This window comes from Corythoichthys intestinalis, chromosome 16, assembly GCF_030265065.1.
Source record: "Corythoichthys intestinalis isolate RoL2023-P3 chromosome 16, ASM3026506v1, whole genome shotgun sequence".
Taxonomy (NCBI): Eukaryota; Metazoa; Chordata; class Actinopteri; order Syngnathiformes; family Syngnathidae; genus Corythoichthys; species Corythoichthys intestinalis.
The window spans coordinates 48,064,105-48,090,035 of NC_080410.1; the positions used below are offsets into that span (position 1 = coordinate 48,064,105).

At 40.4% G+C, this 25,931-nt stretch overlaps 1 protein-coding gene across 1 annotated transcript; it reads right to left on the reverse strand.

Annotated features, from left to right (window-relative positions):
• Window positions 1–12,983: 12,983 nt before the first annotated feature.
• LOC130904285 (somatostatin receptor type 2-like) lies at window positions 12,984–25,717 on the reverse strand. Its single transcript, XM_057816949.1, has 2 exons — window positions 25,591–25,717; window positions 12,984–16,081 (listed from the first exon to the last, which is right to left on the reverse strand). Exon 2 carries the CDS (start codon window positions 16,047–16,049, stop codon window positions 14,934–14,936), a length of 1,116 nt encoding a protein of 371 aa, XP_057672932.1. The 5' UTR covers window positions 16,050–16,081; window positions 25,591–25,717; the 3' UTR covers window positions 12,984–14,933.
• Between the last annotated feature and the right edge of the window lie 214 nt (window positions 25,718–25,931).

Sequence of the window (25,931 nt, forward strand, 5' to 3'; positions counted from 1 at the left end):
CATTTACATCCATTTAAAACGACCTAATTTGCCGGACGACACTTGATGAAAGTGTTATGTCATAATTATCACGGTCTTATAACACTGCTGTCAAATAAAGTGTTTCCAACAGTTTCAATTTAGTAGAACCTAGGTTCACCCTGGTGCAAAATCCTCTACTTTGCGTAAAATGAGCACATGTTGAAGAAGGAACAACAAATGGGTGTCTTAAAATGCACCGTAAGCATTTCAGGTAAGAAGTGGAGGGGACAAAAATTTGATTAGTCATCCCACACTGCGTTCTTGCATTATGAGGTAAATGAATTATTCAGGAGGACCAACCACTGTGGTCACTGTTGCTATGGAAATATAAAAAACTCCATTGTGCCTTCTTAGCAATAAGATGCACTTGTATACTACATATCGTACAATTTGATTTGTCATTTTTGTGTGCTGTCAAGTAATACTCATACTAGAGATGTCCCGATCGAACGGGTACGATCACGTCATTTTCAAAGTATCGGAATCGGCAAAAAAATATCGGCCATGCCTATTTTTAATATATATATATTTTAATTAAATTGTTTTCTAATTGTATTTAACGTTACAGACATAATAAGTTACACTCATCCAGTCTTTAATTTAGGCTTAAGGTAGGGTTATCAAATTTATCCCGATACCGGCGGCAATTATTTTATTAAAAAATGTGTCACGTTTAAATATTTAACACTATTAATATATGCGCTGCACGACCCTCTCACTCATTGTCGCGCTCAATCTGTAATGACTAGTGTTGTATCGGTCACGAACGATTCGGTCTTTTTGAACGAATTGTTTGGGTGAACGAGACTGAACTAATCACCATCTGCACTGATTCGTTCTATGAAGTTAGGGCTTGTTCGCTGCGTGGGAGGGCGTTGCGCAAGCGGCAGCGTCTTCTGACATCACACACGACCAATCAGACGCCAGCCTCATCGCGGGCAGGGGAGGGAGCGGAAACAGAATCAGGGCGTCTGTCACTCACTTCCACGTGTAGCCAATAAGCAGCCAGCGTGCACGCAAGGGGGCAAGACTGAGTTATGTCACTTCCCGTTCAGTGACTCGGTCCTCCGGTTCCTGACCTAGCTTGTTGCTAACTTGACTTTCCAGTAATGCGGTGAACGAGTCAAAAAATGGAAGGAAATGACTTTGTCACATATTTGTTAATGTGGAGCCTATCAAATGCTGCTCAAACAGACAAAACACCACACAAATCTAGCGAGCATGGTTTAGTGTACTACTTTTCTCAACAAACTCGGGACTACCTATGACTGACAACATACTATCAAATTTACAGTAGTTAAAACACTGGTAGCTAAAAATACATTAAAAAAAAAAAAACGGGTAGCTACGAGGCAAGCAAAAGTGAGCTGCGGTCGCGTGACGGCACTCATGGCAGTTAAGGGGACAGAGAACTGTCACTATATGGAGGCTTCGTGGCAGCGATATTTACCTCATATGCGCACAGAAAAAATATTTAGTATTATCACCATTATACTGATTTGCAATGAAACTGTATATACATGTCAATTTTTTTCCGACTGTTTTTTTTTTCGTGTCAGAGCGTGTCGGGTGTTGGTTGATTTGACAAATTATGTCCATCCGTCCATCATGTGCTACTCAAAAACAACGCACGCGGACACGGGAGATGTCGCAATATGTCTACATTTTTCTTAACAGACTAATGAGAGTAGAAAGGCAACATCGTAAAGAGCAAAGAATTATTTCTCGTCAGCATTTGACGATCTGAGATGAGGGGGCGACAGGGGAGCTGACCGGATTATTTTATTTGTTAATACCAGTGCAAAAATTCAATACGATCATCTTAATACTGATTTGCAATTAAACTGTCGAATATCAAAATGTAGTATTGTTTTTATTTCAGAGCAGCACATTTGACAACTAGCTATTTACACTTCAGTTTTAACAATAGTGACCTAAAATAATAGTGATGAGCATAAAAACAAAAATACAACAGAGCGAGAGGTAAATATGATGTGTTGGTCGTTCCATAGTTAGAAATTAAACTTTCGATTTATTTTTATTTTCGTGACAGCAAGCATGCTGCGTTGGCTGGTAGCGGCAGCATTGTATATGTGATCAAGAACATGCTAAAGAAAGTCTGTGCGCCCCCGACCCCAACCCTCCCCACAAAAGGAAAATGTTTAACCGTGTCCTAAATCGAAATGCAAGTTGAACGAACCGGAATGGATTCGTTTATTCAAGTGAACGACAGATCCCGTCACTAGTAATGACGCCGTTTTACCTAAATAGACAGATAAAAGGCAGCACAAAATGAGTAGAGTGAAATTTGGCAGCCTTTGGAACCTTTCTTCAATTGGCTAAATCTAGCAATCCCTCTCCCTATGATTAGAATTATTATGGGAAGCAATGTGGGGAAGCAAGTTGGCAATTGATCCTTGTCTTAACACCTTAAATTATATCCCAAAGCAGAGAAGATATATCCATTGGTAGCACGACGCACAGTCATGGTTTTACTTCCCATCCTGGTTCCACTTCCCATCATGCATTGGGGCATGACTGCAGAATCATTTACTAAAAGCTCAACAAATACACTAGATGGCAATATTTAGTCACAATATACAGTCACAAGTCTTTCTATCCGAGGATCCCTCTCACAGAAAGAATGTTAATAATGTAAATGCCATCTTGAAGATTTATTCTCATAATAAACAAATACAGTACTTATGTACTGTATGTTGAATGTATATATTCGTCCGAGTTTTATTCATTTTTTTCTCAATGCATTGCCAAAATGTATATGATCGGGAAAAATTATCGGGAATGATTGGAATTGAATCGGGAGCAAGAAAAAGCAATCGGATCGGGAAATATCGGGATCGGCAGATACTCAAACTAAAACGATCGGGATCGGATCGGGAGCAAAAAAACATGATTGGAACAACCCTAACTCATACATACTAAAAATACAGAAGGGAAAAAAATCAAGTGGTGTAGTAAGAATGATAAATACTACTTGTCGAGTCAAAAATTGAACGCTCCCCCGATGGAACCCAGAAAGGGTCAAAATTAAATAAAAACAACATTTTGAAATAAATACACTTTGATAAATAACAAATTGTGTAATATGGACAGAAGTTGTATTTATTACATATGTTTATGCATTATGAAAGATTTATGTCAGAATTGTGGGGGGCTTGGAACGGATTAGGGCATTTACTCGGAAAACGCGTCTCTACTTACAGAATTTTCAAGTTACGAAAATTCTTCCAGAACCCATTAATTTCCTAAGTAGAGGTACCACTGTATTTAAGTTATGTAGCCCTTCTCAAATTTATGTTTGGCAAATTAGTACACAATTTGGGGCAAAAACAGAAGAAATACAGTACAAAAACTTCAATAATTATTAACACTGATTGAAAATCATGCAGGTCATGCTAACACAAAGGTTATTCCAGTAAGTACATGCTTAATGAAATGATGTCCCTCTCTAACATAAATATATACAGTATATGTGTATGTACAGTGGTATGAAAAAGTATCCGAACCTTTTGAAATTTCTCATATTTCTGCATAAAATCACCATCAAATGTGAGCTGATCTTTTTCAAAATCACACAGATGAAAAAACTGTCTGCTTTAACTCAAACCAAACAAACATTTATGGGTTTTCATATTTTAATGATGATAGCATGTGAACAATGACAGAAGGGGGAACAATAAGTTAGTGAACTATCACATTTAATATGTTGTGCCCTCCTTTGGCAGCAATAACTTCAACCAGACGCTTCCTGTTGCTGCAGATAAGTCTGGCACATTGATCAGGACTAATCTTGGCCCATTCTCTACAAAACTGCTGTAGTTCAGTCAGATTCCTGGGATGTCTGGCATGAATCGTTGTCTTTGAGTCATGCCACAGCATCTCAATGGGGTTCAAGTCTGGACTTTGACTTGGCCACTCTAACGTGTATTTTGTTCTTCTGAAACCATTCTGATGTTGATTTACTTCTGTGTTTTGGATCATTGTCTTGTTGCAGCATCCCTCCTCTTTTTAGCTTAAACTGTCTGACAGACGGCCTCAGGTTTACCTGCAAAACATCCTGACAACTTTTTGAATTCATTCTTCCATTAATGGTTGCAAGTTGTCCAGGCCCTGAGTGAGCAAAACAGCCCCAAATCATGATGCTCCCTCCACCATGCTTCACGGCGAGGTAAGGTGTTGATTATGGTGAGCTGTTACATTTTTCCTCCACACATGACATTGTGTGTTACTACCAAACAATTCAATTTTGGCTTCATCAGTCCACAAAATATTTTGCCAAAACTTCTGTGGAGTGTCCAATTGCCTTTTTGCGAACATTAAATGAGCAACAATGTTTTTTTTTTTGACAGTATTGGCTTCCTCCGTGGAGTCCTCCAATGAACATAGTTTTACATACAGTTGATGTGTGCACAGAGATATTGGACTGTGCCAGTGATTTTTTGTAAGTCTTTTGCAGACATTCTAGGGTTCTTTTTTACCTCTTAGAGCATTCTGCGCTGAACTCTTAGCCTCATGTTTGGTGAACGGCCACTCTTTGGCAGAGAAGCAGCAGTACCAAACTCTTTTCATTTGTAGACAACTTCTCTAACTGTCGATTGATGAACATCCATACTTTTAGAGATGGTTTTGTATCCTTTCTCAGCTTTATACAAATCAACAATCCTTGCTCGCAGGTCTTTAGACAGCTTTTTTGACTGAGCCATGATGCATATCAGACACTGCGTCTCATCAAGACTAACCAGGTGAGTGTTTTATACTGGGCAGGTCAGCTTTAAACTACTCATCAGTAATTGGGATAAAACCCGACTTAAAATGTGTGGTAAAAATTGGTTTCAACTGCTCTTTAAGTCTCCTTAGGCAGAGGGTTCACTTACTTATTTTTCCCCCTTCTGTCATTGTTTGAATCCTATCCTCATTAAAATATGAAAACCTATAAATGTTTGGTTGTCTTCGTTAAAGCAGACACTATTTTCATCTATTTTCATCTGTGTGATTTTAACAAAAATCTGATCACATTTGATGGAGATTTTATGCAGAGATGCGACAAATTCCAAAAGGTTCAGATAATTTTTCACGCCACTGTATATGTGTGTCTTTTGATATACAATTCTGGAAAAATATAGATCCCGCTATTATGAATTGAAAAAGCAACTCCCAAATACAAACATTGTACTTTACGACATTCATTCATCAAATGTCAAAACCTCTCTGATTCCTAGATATACCGTATTTTTCGGACGATAAGTCGCACCTGAGTATAAGTCGCATCAGCCAAAAAATGTGCAATGAAAAGGAAAAAAAACATGCAAGTCCCACCAGGATATAACCCCTAATTCAAGAGTTATAATACAATACATACAATATACAATATATGTATACAATATAACAATAATGCAGGGGCAAAAACATTTCTCAAGTAAAAGTAAAAAAATACTTTCTTTAAAATTTATAAGTACAAAGTAAAAGTATTTTCTCCCGATGTAAAACTGTGGTGTGTATATATATATATATATATATATATATATATATATATATATATATATATATATATATATATATATACATGTGTGTATATATATATATATATATATATGTATATATGTATACATATATGTATATATATATATATATATTAGGGCTGTCAAACGATTAAAATTTTTAATCAAGTTAATTACAGCTTATAAATTAATTAATCGTAATTAATCGCAATTAATCGCAATTCAAACCATCTATAAAATATGCCATATTTTTCTGTAAATTATATATATATTCTGTAAAATAAATTGTTGGAATGGAAAGATAAGACAAAAGATGGATATATACAGTACATTCAACATACGGTACAAAAGGACTGTAGTGGGCATCGCACTCTACTGTCATTTAAACTTGTCTATGCTGTCCTCACTCCGAAGCGTCTACTTTTTCCAAAGCTAGACAGTTAGTGAACGACGCCTTAATAATTAGACTTCTTCTTTTTCATCTGATTTATTAATAAAATGGCCTCAAACCATTGTCCTCTTTAGACCGTCGTAAAACTACAAAAAAAAAGTACACAAGCATTGCATTAGCAACAACGTTAGCTTAGCACGCTATACAGGTTCACTAAACATAAACAAAAAGCGTCTCATAAAAAAAATATAACATTTCGCTTACTAACATAATATGTACATTCTTTACAACAACCATACTTACGGACAAATCTTGTCCAAGGATCGTATAAGCACAACATTATCAGCCCGAGACGTCGTGCAGCCATAATGAACTGGTAAGAAAACAATAAACCATGTCGCAAAGCGACCACAAGAGTTCGCTGTTGGTCAGCACAAAAAGTCTTGCTGTAAAACTTACCAAAAGGCAGAATACTTTCTGAGCGGGACATGTGCGTTAATTGCGTCAAATATTTTAACGTGATTAATTTAAAAAATTAATTACCGCGCGTTAACGCGATAATTTTGACAGCCCTAATATATATATATATATATATATATATATATTTATTTATTATTATTTTTTTTTTTATTATTAAATTTATTAGGATCATGGAAGCTTCCACTTGGGGAAAATATATACATACAGTATATCCTGTATATACATAATATAATAAAAATATACAGTACTGTATATATATATATGTTATATTTTAAATATGTATCATATTTTAAATATATATTATATAACTAACTGACCAGAATGAAAAAAAAAACTAATAAAATTGACTGCACTGTAAACAGAAGTTTAAACTAAAAAAAAAACTCCCAATATTATCTTAAAGGTGCATTGCAAGCAACTATTAGGTGCATACCGCCACCTACTGTACAAGAGTATGCAACACCCATTTGAAGGCACGCTGCTCTCACTGTTGTTTTTTTAATTGTCAGTATCTTGCTCATCTGCCTAGTCTTGCTTGTACTCGTGTTGCTCCCTCTAGTGCTCAATAACGGTATAGTTTTACAGGGCTTATTGATTGCGCTTAAAATATATACCTTATATAAAATATATATGAATCACATTTTGCGTCGGGAGAAAATACTTTACTTTTTACTTTTGCTGTCAAATTTATCGCGTTAACGGGCAGTAATTAATTTTTAAAATTAATCCCGTAAAAATATTCGACGCAATTAACGCATGCACGGAATTACCCGTTCATGCGTTGCTTCAAACAGTTTACAACGACGCCGTTTTAGCATATTATGAGCGAAAAGTCAGAGAAATCCAAGTGGAGACAGGCCTTCATTGCACCGTGCCTTTTATTGGCTTAAGCTTTGGCAACTCTTTCACAACAAATATAAGTATTGTGGCGAACGACGTGGGGAAGAATGACAGGGGACGTTCTCAACATGCTTAATTGAACACATCATATACTGTATACCATTTGCAGCCACCACTGACAGTCATGGTTGCCCAACTTCCCATCATACATTTTGAGACTCAAATATTTGCATTTGAACACTTAATTTTCAATTTAAAAAGTTTGATTTTAGCAATCCTTTTTGTGTTTGGGCCATGTTATGGGTAGGACTTTTGTGTCTAAATCATTCAATCCCCCAAAAAATATTTTCAAACAAAGAAAAAAATCATTTGAAAAATAAAATTGCCCTCTCCTATTTTTTTTTTTTTGTAAATAATATGCAAAGCAAATGACCGCCTATGGTGCTAGTCACATGATCTGTTCGAAAAATAATTTTGACCCATTATTAACATCTTTTTTGGTTCATTTCATTCATTTTTGTTGTTTGCTTTAATGCTTTACAAACTTTATACACTCACCGGTCACTTTATTAGGTGCACCTGTCCAACTGCTCGTTAACACTTAATTTCTAATCAGCCAATCACATGGCGGCAATTCAGTGCATTTAGGCATGTAGACATGGTTTAAGACAATTTGAACGTGGCATGGTTGTTGGTGCCAGAAGGGCTGGTCTGAGTATATCAGAAACTACCGATCTACTGGGATTTTCACGCACAACCATCTCTAGGGTTTACAGAGAATGGTCCGAAAAAGAAAAAATATCCAGTGAGTGGCAGTTCTGTGGGCGGAAATGCCTTCTTGATGCCAGAGGTCAGAGGAGAATGGCCAGACTAGTTGGAGCTGATAGAAAGGCAACAGTGACTCAAATAACCACCCGTTACAACCAAGGTAGGCAGAAGAGCATCTCTGAACGTACAGTACGTCGAACTTTGAGGCAGATGGGCTACAGCGGCAGAAGACCACGCCGGGTGCCACTCCTTTCAGCTAAGAACAGGAAACTGAGGCTACAATTTGCACAAGCTCATCGAAATTGGACAATAGAAGATTGGAAAACCGTTGCCTGGCCTAATGAGCCTCGATTTCTGCTGCAACATTCGGATGGTAGGGTCAGAATTTGGCGTCAACAACATGAAAGCATGGATCCATCCTGCCTTGTATCAACGGTTCAGGCTGGTGGTGGTGTGGGGAATATTTTCTTGGCACTCTTTGGGCCCCTTGGTACCAACTTAGCATCGTTGGAACGCCACACCCTACCTAAGTATTGTTGCTGACCATGTCCATCCCTTTATGACCACAATGTACCCAACTTTCAGCAGGATAATGCGCCATGTCAAGCTGGAATCATCTCTGACTGGTTTATTGAACATGACAATGAGTTCACTGTACTCAAATGGCCTCCACAGCCAGCAGATCTCAATCCAAGAGCATCTTTGGGATGTGGTGGAACGGGAGATTCGCATCGTGGATGTGCAGCCGACAAATCTGCACCAACTGTGTGATGCGATCATGTCAATATGGACCGAACTCTCTGAGGAATGCTTCCAGCACCTTGTTGAATCTATGTCACGAAGAATTGAAGCAGTTCTGAAGGCAAAAGGGGCCAACCCTTTACTAGCAAGGTGTACCTAATAAAGTGGCCGGTGAGTGTATATATATATATATGTATATATATACTGTATATAGGAAAGTCAATTAAATGCAATGACACTTTTTGGCCACCAGGGGGCCTGACACCCCTCCTTAAACTCTGCTTATGACAGGACGCTAACATTACATAACGTATAAATAACAAACTGAGAACAGTATGTTAACATAGCTAATAAACGTTATTCAGCTAATTACAGCATAAAAAACATGCTAACAGGTTTATAACCGCACCCCGGCAAAAAAAGGCGATTTATAGTCCGAAAATATGGTATATTTTTGTAGTTTTTTTTCTCCATAATGTAATAATCAGGATTTTATTCTACAAAAATACATTTGTGTATGTTTTTTAATCCCTGCTAAAACCTTTCAGCCTGAAGAAAAACTGAATTTTAACAAGCACTGTATCACAAAATAGACTCTAATTCCACACAATATAATTTAGTCACATGCTGTTCTGTTCCTCCACAATGTTGCACATTTCTTCCATCCGCTTACATCACACACACTGCACAACAGGATAAATACCATCAAAGTACAATAATTAGCAAGCAAGAAAATGAAAGTGCATTGAAGACGACATTTCCATTTTTCGGTCCCTGCATGTTCCATCTGTAGTGGGAGGTTGGACTTTGAAATTGAGTTTTCGAGTCATATTTACACAAAACTATGGTAACGTGATCCATGCAAATAATCCAGTAGCTCCGAGGAAGTATCTTCCTCTGTGTGTGTATAATTCACTTGAGGTATCATTTTCTAATGTCAATACGCTGAGGAAAACCATCCAGACTTCATTTATAGCACAGAGCAAATATTTGCATGGGGAGTTAGTCCGAGTAGAATCAATCTGCTTCCCCCGATACATCTTGTAGTCCCAGTTATGTTCCAAATGATAAATATCATCATGGATCTCGCGCCGTATCCTGAAAAGTCATTTTGTTGCGAGAGCTCGTATAATGCGACACGGTTGGTTGTTGGTAGTGTAGTCGAGTAAAGTAAGGGCGTATTCACACCAAAAAGTTCATTGTGCGCACCTTTTGGGCTGGTGTGAATACAAACAGGCGAACACTGGTGCGGAACAAAGAAACGGTCCGAGACCTCGCCGGACAGGTGGTCTCGGTTCGCTTCCAAGCGGACGATAGTGCGGTTGGCTATAGGTGTGAAAGTGACCGCACCGTGGTCCGGACCATAGCTGAGACCATATGGCGGAAAACATAGACAAGACTGAAAATGCAGTTTCTGCTCTTGCACTTCTCTTTAAAAGAAACGGCTGTATTTTAAGCCAAAAGAACTGTTGTGTTTGATAGAACAATATGTCTATACAGTGGGGCAAATAAGTATTTAGTCAACCACGAATTGTGCAAATTCTCCCACTTGAAAATATTAGACAGGCCTGTAATTGCCAACATGGGTAAACCTCAACCATGAGAGACAGAATGTGGGAAAAAAACAGAAAATCACATTGTTTGATTTTTAATTAATTTATTTACAAATTAGAGTGGAAAATAAGTATTTGGTCACCAACAAAAAAAGCAAGATTTCTGGCTGTCAAAGAGGTCGAACTTCTAACGAGGTCTAACGAGGCTCCACTCGTTACCTGTATTAATGGTTGAGGTGTGCAAAATTTCCGATTCTTAGATTATTCGCGATTCGGCAGTGGAAGATTCGAGAACAATTCACAAACATCCAAATTCCGATTATTGAAATATGCGAAGTAAAGCGGAAGTACACAACACTCAGCGCGCCGCGCGGTCTTCGGGACGGTGCGAGAGTAGCTAAACATCATGCTTCTCATTACCTGGCCCCTCGGGTAATGCCAATGCTCAACTCACGGCTCTAGCTCAATTCATGCAACGAGATAAAAAAAAAAAAAAACACAACAACATACCTGACTGCTGCCGAAAAGCTGCTACAAAGTACATTCATATAATGTTATGGTAGATATCATTTATATAGGACTAGATGCAATATAGATGTGGTAGTGTTAGCAGCACATCTACAAAAAGCTAGATGCGGGCGGTAGTAAACGGCCGCCATCTTAAAGCAGTACACTTCCCTGCAAGGCTGTTGTAGCGAACCTTCAAGCAAACCTAATTAACTTTTTATCTAAAATACTCCTAAATCGGTAAAATGTTGACTTGAATCTATCTTTAAAATAGTTTTAAAACTTTCACATGTCGAAAGTAGACAAAAAGGAGATTATGGAATAACGGGAGCAATTTTAACAAATTTAACGGTTGATTCACAACATTAAATTAATTGAATGTAGTTTAAAGCTGCTGATACAGAATGGGGACTGGAGTTTGTTATTTAATGTTATTTTTGTATATTTGTTTACTGCTATATGTTAACTTGATACTGAAATAGTAGTGTGGTTTAGCCTGAGAGTATTTTTGAACAATTTTGGAACTAATGTACAAAACATTAAAAAAAAAAAAAAAAAAAAAAAAAGAAAGAAAAAGAAAAAAGAAAAAAAAAAGGAGGGGGGTGCATCAAGAATCATTTTATAATCGAATCGGAGCCTCTGAATCATAATCGTAATCGAATCGTTAGGTGCCCAAAGATTCCCAGCTCTAATTAATGGCACCTGTTTTAACTCATTATCGGTATAAAAGACATTTGTCCACAACCTCAGTCAGTCACACTCCAAACTCCACTATGGCCAACACCAAAGAGCTGTCGAAGGACACCAGAGACAAAATTGTAGACCTGCACCAGGCTGGGAAGACTGAATCTGCAATAGGTAAAACGCTAGGTGTAAAGAAATCAACAGGCTCCATGCAAGATCTCACCCCGTGGCGTCAAAATGATAACAAGAATGGTGAGCAAAAATCCCAGAACCACACGGGGGGACCTAGTGAATGACCTACAGAGAGCTGGGACCACAGTAACAAAGGCTAATATCAGTAACACAATGCGCCGCCAGAGACTCAAATCCTGCATTGCCGGACTTGTCCCCCTGCTGAAGAAAGTACACGTCCAGGCTCGTCTGCGGTTCACTAGAGAGCATTTGGATGGTCCAGAAGAGGACTTGGAGGATGTGTTATGGTCAGATGAAACCAAAATACAACTTTTTGGTAGAAACACAGGTTCTTGTGTTTGGAGGAGAAAGAATACTGAATTGCATCTGAAGAACACCTTACCCACTGCGAAGCATGGGGGTGGAAACATCATGCTATGGGGCTGTTTTTCTGCAAAGGGACCAGGAAGACTGATCTGTGTAAAGGAAAGAATGAATAGGGCCACATATCGAGAGATTATGAGTGAAAATCTCCTTCCATCAGCAACGGCGTTGAAGATGAGACATGGCTGAGTCTTTCAGCATGACAATGATCCCAAACACACAGCCAACGTAAGAAGCATTTCAAGGTCCTGGAGTGGCCTAGCCAGTCTCCAGATCTCACCCCCATGGAAAGTCTGTGACAGAAGTTGAAAGTCCGTGTTGCCCAACGACAGCCCCAAAACATCACTGCTCTAGAGATCTGCATGGAGGAATGGGCCAAAATACCAGCAACAGTGTGTGAAAAGCTTGTGAAGAGTTACAGAAAACGTTTGGGCTCCGTTATTGCCGACAAAGGGTACATAACAAAGTATTGAGATGAACTTTTGGTATTGACCAAATACTTATTTTCCATCATGATTTGCAAATAAATTCTTTAAAAATCAAACAATGTGATTTTCTGGGGGGTTTTCCACATTCTGTCTTTCATAGTTGAGGTTTACCCATGTTGACAATTACAGGCCTCTCTAATATTTTCAAGTGGAAGAACTTGCACAATTAGTGGTTGACTAAATACTTATTTGCCCCACTGTATATCTCTCTAACAATATGTCATGGTGCATTAAGCCCCCAAAGTATTTTTAATTTGTCCGTTTTGCCCTGAAAACCCCCGTTTACAGACGTCGCGCAACCACTTTTGTTTCAACCCAGCCAAAAAAACGAAGGTAATTATATTTATTATTCAAAATGTCTGTCATTTTTAGCTTAGAATCATTAATTGATGTCTAATATTTCATAAAAAAAAAAAAAAAACTGATTTACTCACATATTTTAAACTTTTAAACAAAAAATGGTGTTTGTAAAAAAGCCAGATATCTACCTCTATCTTAGCTTAGTTGTATTTTTATTGTTACTGTCGCATTTTTTCCGATATGTCAGATGATAAATAATCGATCCAAACAAAGAAAAATTGGAAAAAATGTTTAAAAGGGTAAATATATGAAAAAGAAAATCTCAAACACCCCTTGATGTCTGCGGTTTCTGCATCGCGACCCTTGTTACATTACCATGTTTCACCCATAAAATCCCCCAAAAATCCGACTGTGGCCATTCACATACAGTGGGGCAAATAAGTATTTAGTCAACCACTAATTGTGCAAATTCTCCCACTTGAAAATATTAGAGATGCCTGTAAATGTTCACCTTGAAGGCAATATGCTTATTGGCCCAAATCCGATATTGAAAAACAGATACCGATATTATCCGACATCATTTAAAAAATACTTTTACCGATAATATCGGACAACTCTAGTTGATTGGTTAGCATCACAGTCTGTTGTGAGCATTACATTGACTAATATGAATAGGGTTTCAGCGTGGAATATCTTCTGTCCTTGTCAAATGAACGTGGCATCAAAGGCCTCTGATGCTCCAAATTTCCCGCAAACGCTTGGAATTAGATAAAACGAATGAGCTCATTTGCAGTTCTCTGGAGCTCCGTGATTGTTTACTCCCTTATTTTACCGTGTTGCCCAACCCAGAGCGTTTTGTCCAATAATTGACCGTTTTTGCACATGGATAGGTTTGTTCTCAAATCCTCGCTTGCTCAAATTGCAAAGTGAAAAGGGAACTGCATATGGTGCGGAGCAAAGAAAGTGAATTACGGCCTTTCCTTGTGTAAATACTGGTGTAAATAAGCCTTATCAACTCACGTAGTGGTCTACAGCAGGGGTCCCCAACGACGGGGCCGCGGACCAGTACCGGTCTGTAGCGCATTTGGTACTGGGCCGCGCAGAAATAATAAATAATTTATTAACAACTGCATTCTGGCCGATTGACTTTGGCCTGTGCCGCTTAACGCACCAATATCCCTGTCTACTCTAGATATACATCAACAGGATAGGAGGTCGTCATAGAAATGCATTGATTGGACTGTTAGCAGTACATCTTGTTTTGTACAGCTATGTGCGCTTGGCCTCGATAATGCCATATGACGTAGGTCGTCGCCCATTACATTTGTTCCCCAAAATAATTATCCCCCACACTGGAATGACTGAAAAACAGACGTCTTTGGACAGATTTTTTATGGGGAAAAGGGAACCTGACGAGCCAGAAGATGAGCCTACAACCTTGAAGAAAACAAAATGTATGCTACTTCCCAATCACTAAAGACCCACGAACTGCGAAGGAGCGGATTCTTGACCCGTCTGTGCAATAGGAATATCAGCTCGTCGAGATCGCAAATCACGGCGACCTGAAACGTACATTTGAGACAACAACTCGACCGAGGTTCTGGATTAAAGTCATTTCGGAATATCCTGACATTGCTAGGAGAGCACTGAAAACTGTGCTACAATTTCCAACATTGTATCTTTGTGAAGCGGGCTTCTCTCACTCTCCTATCTCGGGACCATCTCGTCTCAACGAGACAGAACACCTGTCCGTGAAAAAAAGACCCAAATCACACCGGTTGGGGACCCCTGGTCTACAGGTCACCATTGAGCAAGGTGTCTGCGAGGTTAGGCATCACGCATCTGGCACCAAGCCTTGGTGCTTTGTTTCAAAAGAGCAAAAATATCAACAGCAAGCAGAATCATGCTAAACAAGTAGTACGTCCGGATCAGATACTGGTTTGCATGACGCTATTCAACAGAGTCTCCTTAAGGTTGGCCATCTTCCCGGGCTTGCCCCGTCAGCTGCCGCAGAGCTCTGCCTACTTCCTGGTAGTTGTCTTTTGCCATTGTAGCAAACCTTCAAAAGTGAGTAGATCAAAGCGGATCAGATACTGGTCTGCAGGTCGCCATTAAGCAAAGTACTTTGCGTCTCGGTGGGGTCTGCCATCATGCGGGACTTGTCCTGGCGGCTGTCGCTGCGCTCCACGTCGTCCAGCCCGCCCACCTTCTTGAGACACAGAACGTTCTGGAAGCTCTTCTTGAAGTTCTCCGACAGGAAGGCGTAGAGGATAGGGTTGGCACAGCTGTTGGCGTAGCCCAGCACCACCACGAAGGCGAAGGTGCTGCGCAGCACCGGCGTGGTGCTGAGCGTCCCCGTCACCGAGGTGACGTTGAAGACGTAGAATGGCAGCCAGCACAGGACGAAAACGGCCACCACCACAGACACCATTCGGGTCACCTTCCTCTCCGAGCGGCGGCGCTTGGACGAAGAGCTGACTCGAATGCCCGTTGACTTGACCTTGATAATGATGAGCAGGTAGCACAGGCAGATAACTAGGAGTGGCAGGAAGAAGCCCAGGATGAAGGTGTAAAACATGAAGGCGGTGTAGTAGGCCTCTTGAGGCTCGGGCCATACGATGGTACAGAAGCAACCGTCGTGTTTGGTGATGACGCCGCTGTAGATGACGATGGGCAGGTTGACCAGGAGCGAAACTCCCCACACTGCCACATTGATGGTCTTAGCCACGCGGGGCTTGCGCCACTTGGTGGAGCGGATGGGGTGCACCACAGCCAGGTAGCGGTCCACGCTCATTACCGTCAGGCAGAAGATGGAGGTGAACTGATTGAGGGAATCCACAGTCATCACCACGCGGCACAAAACCGGACCGAAGGGCCAGTGGACGAGTGCCAGCTGAATTGCGATGAAAGGTAGTCCCAGCATGAAAAGTACATCGGCCACCGCCAGGTTGAGGATGTAAATGTTGGTGACGGTCTTCATCTTGGCGTAGCGCAGGATGACGTAGATGACCAAAGCGTTCCCGCACAGGCCCATGGCGCACACCAAGAAGTACATGCAAGTGATGACCACGGTGCTGGTACCGTTGAAGCTCTGGTCTGTGTCGTTCATCTGCTGTTCTGATTCGTTCAGCGGCAGGAAGCAGTCGTCCATGATCTGCTCCGACATGTTCGGGAGACTTGATGGGAAGATCCAGGAATCCATGATGGCGATCACTTGGAATTACAACTTTCTACCTGCAATGTAAAAATACAATCTGTCAATACCCAGACAACATTTGAATGAATTTAATTTTTTCTATCTGCGGCAGTAATCAGAATCAGAAGAATTACTCTGTTTCTTGCTCCTGTTGACATGCAGTTATTTGTTGTTGGGTATATTTCATTGTTCTTTTTATTTTTTTTATGGGGAGACAGAAAGGAACATTGAAAAGGGGAGAGAAACAGAAGAGAAGAACAAACAACAACAAGAAATATATTCAACGCCTGCACTAACAAACAATATAGCAGTGCAATCGTTAGCTAATTGTATTTCTGATTGACCACATGTGGGGGGGGGGGGCGAGGAGAAAAAGGAGGGGGGGTGAAAGAGATGTGATTAGGTGGAGAGGAGCATACACAAATCACTAATGTGAGGTTTAGAACCCAGTATTATGCGAATCACTTGTAAGTGTGGATATGTTGACATCCTATTATATGCTGCCTGATCGCTAGTCCTGGCACCGATAGTTTTTTTGCTTGAGTGGTCTTATTGCACCCAGTCATGCGTGAATCGCATCCAAAGTGTGGTAGACCTGTGGGCAAGTGGGAAAGCTGTGCTGGGACCGCCCCAGGGCCACTGTGCCTCCCCAGCCAATCGGGTGGGGGGAAGGGAGTCAGCACATCACCCCCTCCTGCAGCTCTGGCAAATGGTGTTATATAGCGCTTTTCCACCTTTCAAGGTGCTCAAAGCGCTTTACACTATCTCGCCATCTACCTACTGGTGACGCAGCAAAGGCCACCGCCATTCCCCTGGGACCCTGGACCATCCGCGCCCCCATTAATCGGCTTTCAGGGAAGTGATGAGGGGATGCGCCAACGCCCCTCATAACCGACCGGCCCACCAGCCACCGCCGCAACCCCCCAACCGACACGGCTCACTGAGGAACCCCCACGGCCCTCTAGGCCAGAATCCTCATCCGGAGGCGGCGACACCCCGCCGACCCACTGGCACTCAACCGGTGCCAGGGCCCAAGGAGGATACCCAGGTAGAAAAGAGAGGAAAGCGGTAGCAGGAGAGTGTCGAGAACCTCGGGAGCCAGCCATACAGAAAAAAGTGGGACCCACCTACCGCCCTATTACTGCAGCTGCCAGGTCACCGACTAGCAGCCATTACTCAGCACTAGGATGGGACTGTGCTGTGAGGGTAGTTCAGTGTATGCATTAAAATAGGAGAGCCAGGCTGAGGTCAGGGGGACCGCCGCATGGAAGTTCTTCCCAGTTGCACATCCCACCGCCCCTCGTCGTAGCTCCCCTATTGGAGTATAATGTATGTGGTGAGTTTAAAAAGGTGCGGGAATGGCTTTGCGTTGCAACTCTCTCCGACGACCTAAATGAGTGTGTAGGTGCAGAAGGTAAAAGGTATATAAAGTGCAAAAAGAAGGGTTCATGAGTGAACACTAAAAAGGCCCTGGGTCACTTGGCCCAGTGAACTTTGGGTCAAGTCATGCACGGCATTTCTGGTGTTAAGATGAAGAATCCAGCAGGCGGGGCCCCGCCACAAGAACTACTTACCACAGGGCGAGAGAAACACCAGAGCCCCGACCACCCCCCGTCCCAGACCGCCCCCAGGCACCCACCCCGCATCCCCGAATGGGTGCCACACCACAGGCCGGCAACCAGGGTACAACCACCCCCCCAGCAGGGGACAACAAGCCCCAACACAGATCCCACAAACCCCAGGAGGGTCGCCGATTACCCCGCCAATAGAAGGGCAGCGGCGACTGCCTCAGGCCCAAAGAGGTGGCCGGAGCCGAAGACAGGGCCAAGGTGCAACCCTCCCATGCACCAAACCCCTGAGCCGGGAATGCTGCGTGGTATGGTATCGGAGAGCACCTCCCCGGCACCCAGTGCAAGGTGACGGGGTCCACGCTGGACCTATCCGGGAGAGCACTTTTGGTTGGGCCAGTGTCCTCGCAGGTGATTTGTCGATCAATAAATCCACTGCTGATTGGTTGTAGTGCCAGGTGACGGCAACAGAAATCGAACAAAATTCCCATGTTAAACTAATTTCTAATGTCAAAGCTGATAGAGAATAAAATATAGACTCGTAAGTTTGTAGATTTATGCATTTAGTATGAAAGTATTTATCCGTTAAACATTGAAAATGAGAAGAAACCTTTTCATGTCAATTAACAGTGTGCGCTCCTAGCTCATTAACTCCCAGCCATTTTCACCGGAGCAAGGCCCTTCGCAGTTTTACTGGATTTTGACTGATTTTGCAAGGCCCACAGAAAATTCTGTTCTATTGCTATATATATAAACATGGAACCCACCTAAAGAAAGATTACTCTCTTTTTATCAGCAGGAAAAAAAAGTTCATATCTTTTTCCATTCTTTAGAAATCAGCATTAGAAAATAGCTTTGTTGGAGCAATTTTCCAATTTCTGATGAAAAAACAGAAATTGAGCTTTTTGTGAAAGCATACATTTCAAAAATAACTTTGACTTTAACACAGCTATTTTTTGCTTTGGTTACATCCCAAACATCTGAATAATGTTTTCCTTTTACAAAATAACTAATACAACAAGACAAATAGAACTTTTGATAGCAAAGTAACAATTTATTCACACATAACTAACTGAGAGATGCCGCTGTTGTTGCTGCGACAGCCACGTAAACTTTTCCCTCACCGCCGCCTGTCTCATAAAGACGGATTTTTTTGAGTCTCTGCGGGGTCTGATCGGCGAGCAGCACGGACTCAACACTGGTGTTCCCGGTCGTTCTGCTCGGTCGTTCAGCGCCTTGCATCCCGGGCATTGAATCGGGTTGTGGGTCTTACCAAATGCGCTACTGCCCTCCAGTAGCCAGCTTTATTGCTTTAAAATAGATTTTCAGCTTTGTGCTTTGGAGCTCAGTTGAATCTGAACCCAGAGATGTCTCTTATGAAGAAAAAAAAACATAAAAAACAACAAACAAACAAATTGGGCTGGAGGGCTTTGCAGAGCTTGAACGCAGTGCTCGACGCCAGTTTGAAGCTAGACACCACAGCTTGCTGTCTCCACCCAAGTCTAAAACTCTCTGTGCGGCATCAAAAGTCGGCCAGACCGCCTCGAAACCGTCTTCTGCGTCGCCTGCTCCTCAACATTTGAATGTTCAATATTTATTCAGTGTTGATGAGCAGAATATTTACTTTCAAGAGTTCTATCTTGCATTATTTATTTTTTCTCCCTTAAACTAGACTAGCGGAAGTCAACAAGCATGCCCCAAAACCGTACAAACATAACGCCACATCCCTCTAGTGCAGAGGTGGGCAAACCGGTCCTCGAGGGCCGCAGTGGGTCCTGGTCTTATTCAGCACAGACAGTTTAGCCAATGAGGTATCAGTGGAAAATAGAAGCACCTGACTGCAATCTACTGATTGCACTTGTAAGAAATTGGATTGGTGAAAGGCTGTCCTCATGATGGATATGAACAAAAACCCGCATCCACTGCGGCCCTTTGTGGAATAGTTTGCCCACCCCTGCTCTAGTGGCTTGGCGGTGAATTACAGAGCAACGCGTTCCCTAACCGCAGAACTATCGAATGTCGAATGACGCCGTAGTCGCTGCGCCGTCACCGCAACGCGGGAGTATAACTCAGGCTTAACAAAGATTAACAGTCTTTCTGTGGTTCCTGTTCCAGTATACAACTCCAAATCGTCAAATTAGTGCTCTGTATTGGCTACAAAATGTCGATTTAAAACAGAAACAGCGCTCTCTGGAGGGGATTGTAGTTGATATTTTCCGTCATATTAGTGTGGATGGTTCCCGTGAGGATTCGTCTAAGAATTTGAGTGGGATACCACAGGTATCTCCTCTCCGTGAATGACAAGATGCACGACACAGTGGCTCTCAAACGAATGGGCGCCGTTCCCTACCCGAGACTGATTTTATGTTCATATACGACGAGGTTTGGGCCTGCCTGGGGAAATCACTTGTTACAATCTCCTAGATTCAATAGAACCACTGGGGAGGATACGCTCTCTCTAAATGATCCTTGCTTGACAGCTCAGGTCTGTGCAGGCACATTTTTCTACTGGGGTGGGGTTAGGGGGGCCGTTATTAGTGGGTGAGCGCGGATGTAAATGAGCCAAAGTTAATTGAATGAGGGAGATGAGCTCTGGCATCATTGTATTGCCAATAAGGGCTGTGCAATCACTTTGAATTGCACTTTGGGGGGGGTGGGGGTCTTATAATGGTCCATAGTGATTATGTAAGATAACCATTTTCATACATAGTGGGAAAAATGTGATTGTATTAACTGGACCAACACAATTGTACAATCATTAGGAATTAAAACCATATGAGTAGAAAAAAAAGATACTACAAAAATACATATTTATACTAGGGCTGTCAAACGATTAAATTTTTTAATCGAGTTAATTCCAGCTTAAACATTAATTAATCGTAATTAATCGCAATTCAAACCATCTATAAAACATGCCATATTTTTCTGTAAATTATTGTTGGAATGGAAAGATAAGACACAAGATGGATGTATACATTCAACATACGGTACATAAGTACTGTATTTTTTTATTATAACACTAAATCAACAAGATGGCATTAACATTATTAACATTCTGTTAAAGCGATCCATGGATAGAAAGACTTGTAGTTCTTAAAAGATAAATGTTAGTACAAATTGTAGAAATTTTATATTAAAACTAGGGCTGTCAAACGATTAAAATTTTTAATCGAGTTAATTACAGCTTAAAAAGTAATTAATCGTAATCAATCGCAATTCAAACCATTTATAAAATATGCCATATTTTCTGTAAGTTATTGTTGGAATGAAAAGATAAGACACAAGACGGATACATACATTCAACATACGGTACATAAGTACTGTATTTGTTTATTATAACAATAAATCAACAAAATGGCATTAACATTATTAACATTCTCTTAAAGCGATCCATGGATAGGAAAACTTGTAGTTCTTAAAAGATAAATGTTAGTACAAGTTATAGAAATTTTACATTAAAACCCCTCTAAATGTTTTCGTTTTATTAAAATTTGTAACATTTTCAATCAAAAAAATAAACTAGTTGCTCGCCATTGTTACCATGCTCACTCCCCAAACCCATAAAATCATTTGGACCCAAGCGCCAGCAGAGGGCGCCAAATAACAAAAAATAAGTAACAAGTGGAAATTACTTGCCGAAAATTCGATGTGCCTCGTTTAATGTCATTGGGCTGCCATTTATGGCTATAAACGTCCAATACATTTGAACTGGAAGGGTTGGCAGTGAGAGCCTCTGATAAAATCTTATTAAAAATACAGCACTTTTTGGGAGAAAAGTTAGGATTTCAATATGTATATTAGGGCTGCAGCTATCGATTATTTTAGTAGTAGATTAATCAATGAACTAGTTAGTTCGAATAATTGAGTAATCGGATAAGGAAGATAACATAACAGATTAACAAAAACATAGCTTATGTTGGTCTTAACAGGCAGCAGATGGATTCAGCCATGTGAATGAGGCAGACTAGAGGGCAGTGTATCCACCCAAATCAATAAAATTAAAGGCAAACACTTTCAAAATAAACCATTACAACGCCACTTTAATTAAACGAATACTCGAAGCAGCAAAATTGAATTCGAATATTTTTTTTTCAAATCAAATACTCGAGTTAATCAATTATTCGTTACCACTCACCAAATTTGACACGAAAACGTCATTTGTTCATAATTAAGCCGCACGGGACTATAAGCCGCAGTTGTCCTCACTGTATTATGGGATATTCACAACAAAAGATATTAACCGGTATCCCTTTATTTGATAGCAGCAACATAAGACCAAATGAACCACCATGAAGCTTTGACCCAATTGGCTGCAAAGCTTCAAGAAGTTTCATTGGGCCATTACGGCTCCCTTGGGAGAAACAGTCAACCTCTGCTGCCACCTGCTGTCAACACACTTGTCATCCAACATGCCTCCTAGCATGCATTGCAGCGCAACAGATGAAAATAACAATCAAAAATCATGTTCTGTGCGAATTATTTCACCAGTTACTGTTCCAGTTGTTTCATTAATTGTTTGCTATGGTATTTGGTGACACATTTTTGGAGAAAAATCAGGTTTTCAATCATTATATACCATAATTTTCTGACTAAGGCGCGCCTGACTATAAGCCACCACCCACCAAATTTGACACGAAAACGACATTTGTTCATAGATAAGCCGAACTGGACTATAACCCGCTGCTGTCCTCATGTATTATGGGATATTCACACCAAAAGATATTAACCAGTAACACTTTGACAGCAGCATCATAAGACTGTTATAAAACCAAATGAACTACCATGAAGTTTTGACTGCAAAGCTTAATTGCTTCAAGAGGCTTCGTTTGGCCATCACTGCTCCCTTGGGGGAGACAGTCAACCTCTACTTCCTCCTGCTGTCAACAATGTTGTCATCCAACATGCCTCCTAGCATGCATTGCAGGACTACAAATGTAAATAACAATCAAAATTCATGTTCTGTGCTAATTAGGTCTTCAGTTACTGTTCCAGTTGTTTCGTTAATTGCTAGTTATGGTATTTGGTAACATTTTTTGGAGACTAAGCCGCCACCCACCAAATCTGACACGAAAACGACATTTGTCCATAAGTAAGCTAAACTGAACTATAAGCCGCAGCTGTCCTCACTGTATTATGGGATATTTACACCAAAAGATATTAACCTGTAACACTTTATTTGACAGCGGCATCATAAGACTGTCATAAGACCAAATAAACCACCATGAAGCTTCATTTGGCTATCACTGCTCCATGGGGGAAACAGTCAACCTCTGCTGCCACCTGCTGTCAACACTATTGTCGTACAACATGCCTCCTAGCATCCATTGCAGAGCCACAGATGAAAATAACAATCAAAATTCATGTTCTGTGTTAATTATTTCTTCAGTTACTGTCCCAATTGTTTCATTAATTGGTAGTTATGGTATTTGGTAACACACTTTTGGAGAAAAGTTGTTTTCAATAATTATATACTGTAATTTACGGACTATAAGGCGCACCTGACTATAAGCCGCCACCCACCAAATTTGACACGAAAACGATATTTATTCATAGATAAGCTACACTGGACTATGAGCCGCAGCTGTCCTCACTGTATTATGGGATATTCACACCAAAAGATATTAACCAGTAACACTTTATTTGACAGTGGTATTATAAGACCGTCATAAGACTAAATGAACCATCATGAAGCTTCGACCCAATTGGCTGCAAAGCTTCAAGAAGCTTCATTTGGCCATCATTGCTCCCTTGGAAGAGACAGTCAACCTCTGCTGCCACCTGCTGTCAACACTCTTGTCATCCAACATGCCTCCTACCATGCATTGCAGCACTTCAGATGAAAATAACAATCAAAATTCATGTTCTGTGCTAATTATTTCTTCAGTTACTGTTCCAGTTGTTTCATTAATTGCTACTTATGGTATTTGGTAACATGCTTTTGGAGAAAAGTTATGTTTTCAATAATTATATACTGTAATTTAAGGCGCACCTGACTATAAGCCGCCACCTACCAAATTTGAAAATAAACGACATCTGTTCATAAATAAGCTGCACTGGAATATAAGCCGCAGTTGTCCTCACTGTTTTATGGGCCAAATGAACCACCATGAAGCTTTAAACCAATTGGCTGCAAAGCTTAATTGCTTCAAGAGGCTTTATTTGGCCATCACTGCTCCCTTGGGGGAGACAGTCAACCTCTGCTTCCTCCTGCTGTCATCACTGTTGTCATCCAACATGCCTCCTAGCATGCATTGACACACAACAGATGTAAATAAGAATCAAAATTCATGTTCTGTGCTAACTATTTCTTCAGTTACTGTTTCAATTGTTTCATTAATTGCTAGTTATGGTATTTGGTAACACTTTATTTGACAGTGGTGCCATAAGACTGTCATAAGACAATCATAATTATGACATTACACTGTCATAAGCATTAGTGCATGTTTATAAGTGTCATCTAGTGTCATCGGGCAAATTATCTCCCTTTTGAATGTCCAAGCTGGGCAGTTAGTCATTGACATAATTTTCCAGATGACATTTAATGACTTCCGTCATAAGCATTCAGTAATGCCTATGGTAGTGTCATGTCACAGTTATGACGGTTTTATGACAGTCTTATGATGCCACTGTCAAATGAAGCGTTACCTATTGACAAAAAAATTTCAACAAATAAGCCACACCAGACTATATGCCGCAACTGTCTTCACTGTATTATGGGATATTTACACCAAATGATATTAACCTGTAACACTTTATTTGACAGCGGCATCATAAGACTGTCATGAGACCAAATGAACCACCATGAAGCTTTGACTGCAAAGCTTTATTGCTTCAAGAGGCTTCATTTGGCCATCACTGCTCCCTTGGCGGAAACAGTCAACCTCTGTTGCCACCTGCTGTCAACACTATTGTCGTAGAACATGCCTCCTAGCATGCATTGCAGCGCTACATATGAAAATAACAATCAAAATTCATATTCTGTGCTAACTAGTTCTTCAGATACTGTTCTAATTGTTTCATTAATTGCTAGTTATGGTATTTGGTAACACTTTATTTGACAGCAGGGCCATAAGATTGTCATAAGACAATTATAATTATGACATTACACTGTCATAAGCATTAATACATGCTTATAACATGTAATTTAGTGTCATCCGGCAAATTATCTCACTTTTGAATGGATGTAAAAGATCCAAGCTGGACATAAAGTGAGTTAGTGACATAATTTGGCAGATGACACTTAATGACATCCGTCATGAGCATTAATGCATGCTTATAACATGTAATTAAGTGTCATCCGGCAAATTATCTCACTTTTGAATGGATGTAAAAGATCCAAGCTGGACTTAAGTGAGTTAGTGACATAATTAAATCGCAGATGACACTTAATGACATCCGTCATAAGCATTCAGTAATGCCTACGGTAGTGTCATGTCACAATTATGACGCTTTAATGACAGTCTTATGATGCCACTGTCAAATGAAGCGTTGCCTATTGATAAAAAAATTTCAACAAATAAGCCACACCGGACTATAAACCGCAGGATTCAAAGTGAGGTAAAAAAGTAGCGTCTTGTCGTCCGAAAATTACGGTATGTATATTCTTACTGGCCGTTTTTTTTTTTTTTTTTTTAAATTGAGTAGATTTAAAAAGTATACACTTCCTTTCGGGCCAAAAAAATCTATACACATACACTCATTTACATATCACCATACTGTTACAAATACTGTACATACATCTATATCTTTATTTCTTTATTCACTAATGTACATATCTTGATAAAGTAGACATAGCATTGATTTAAGATTTATTTAAGGAACTGCTGCACAAATCCAACTTCACAGTAAGCCTACATTTAGGGTCATTACTTCAACATAACACTAACAATTCCAAATATTAAGCACAGATATAAGAAGAATGCAAGGAAAATCCCTGTTCCAAAATGATGACAATGCACTATTCCCTAAAGATGTCTTACCTGAGTGAAAAAACATCACTTTGAGGAAGAACTAGTCCTCGATGATCGAGTGTTTGCGTTGTCCTGGTGAAAAACTCATTTGTGTGAGGATGCATAAAAAAGACAATGATGCGCACGCCTCTCTCGCGCACTCACAAGTGAATCCAGCTAGAGAGCGCGGAGACATTTAAGGATGCGCATGCACGGGATGGGAGAGAGAGCGTGCACGTGTGAGCGCAGGAGGTGCCCTCATTTATCCATATCCACCCGTAACACACCTGTTAATAATAAAAAAGGTAATTAAATTTTGATTAAATAGTGGATTGCATCTCCCATAATAATTGGATTACTGCATCGTTCTT

Bases quoted from the DNA above. Each gene is read 5' to 3' on its own strand.
- LOC130904285 (XM_057816949.1), bottom strand. From the start codon at position 16,049: ATGGATTCCTGGATCTTCCCATCAAGTCTCCCGAACATGTCGGAGCAG.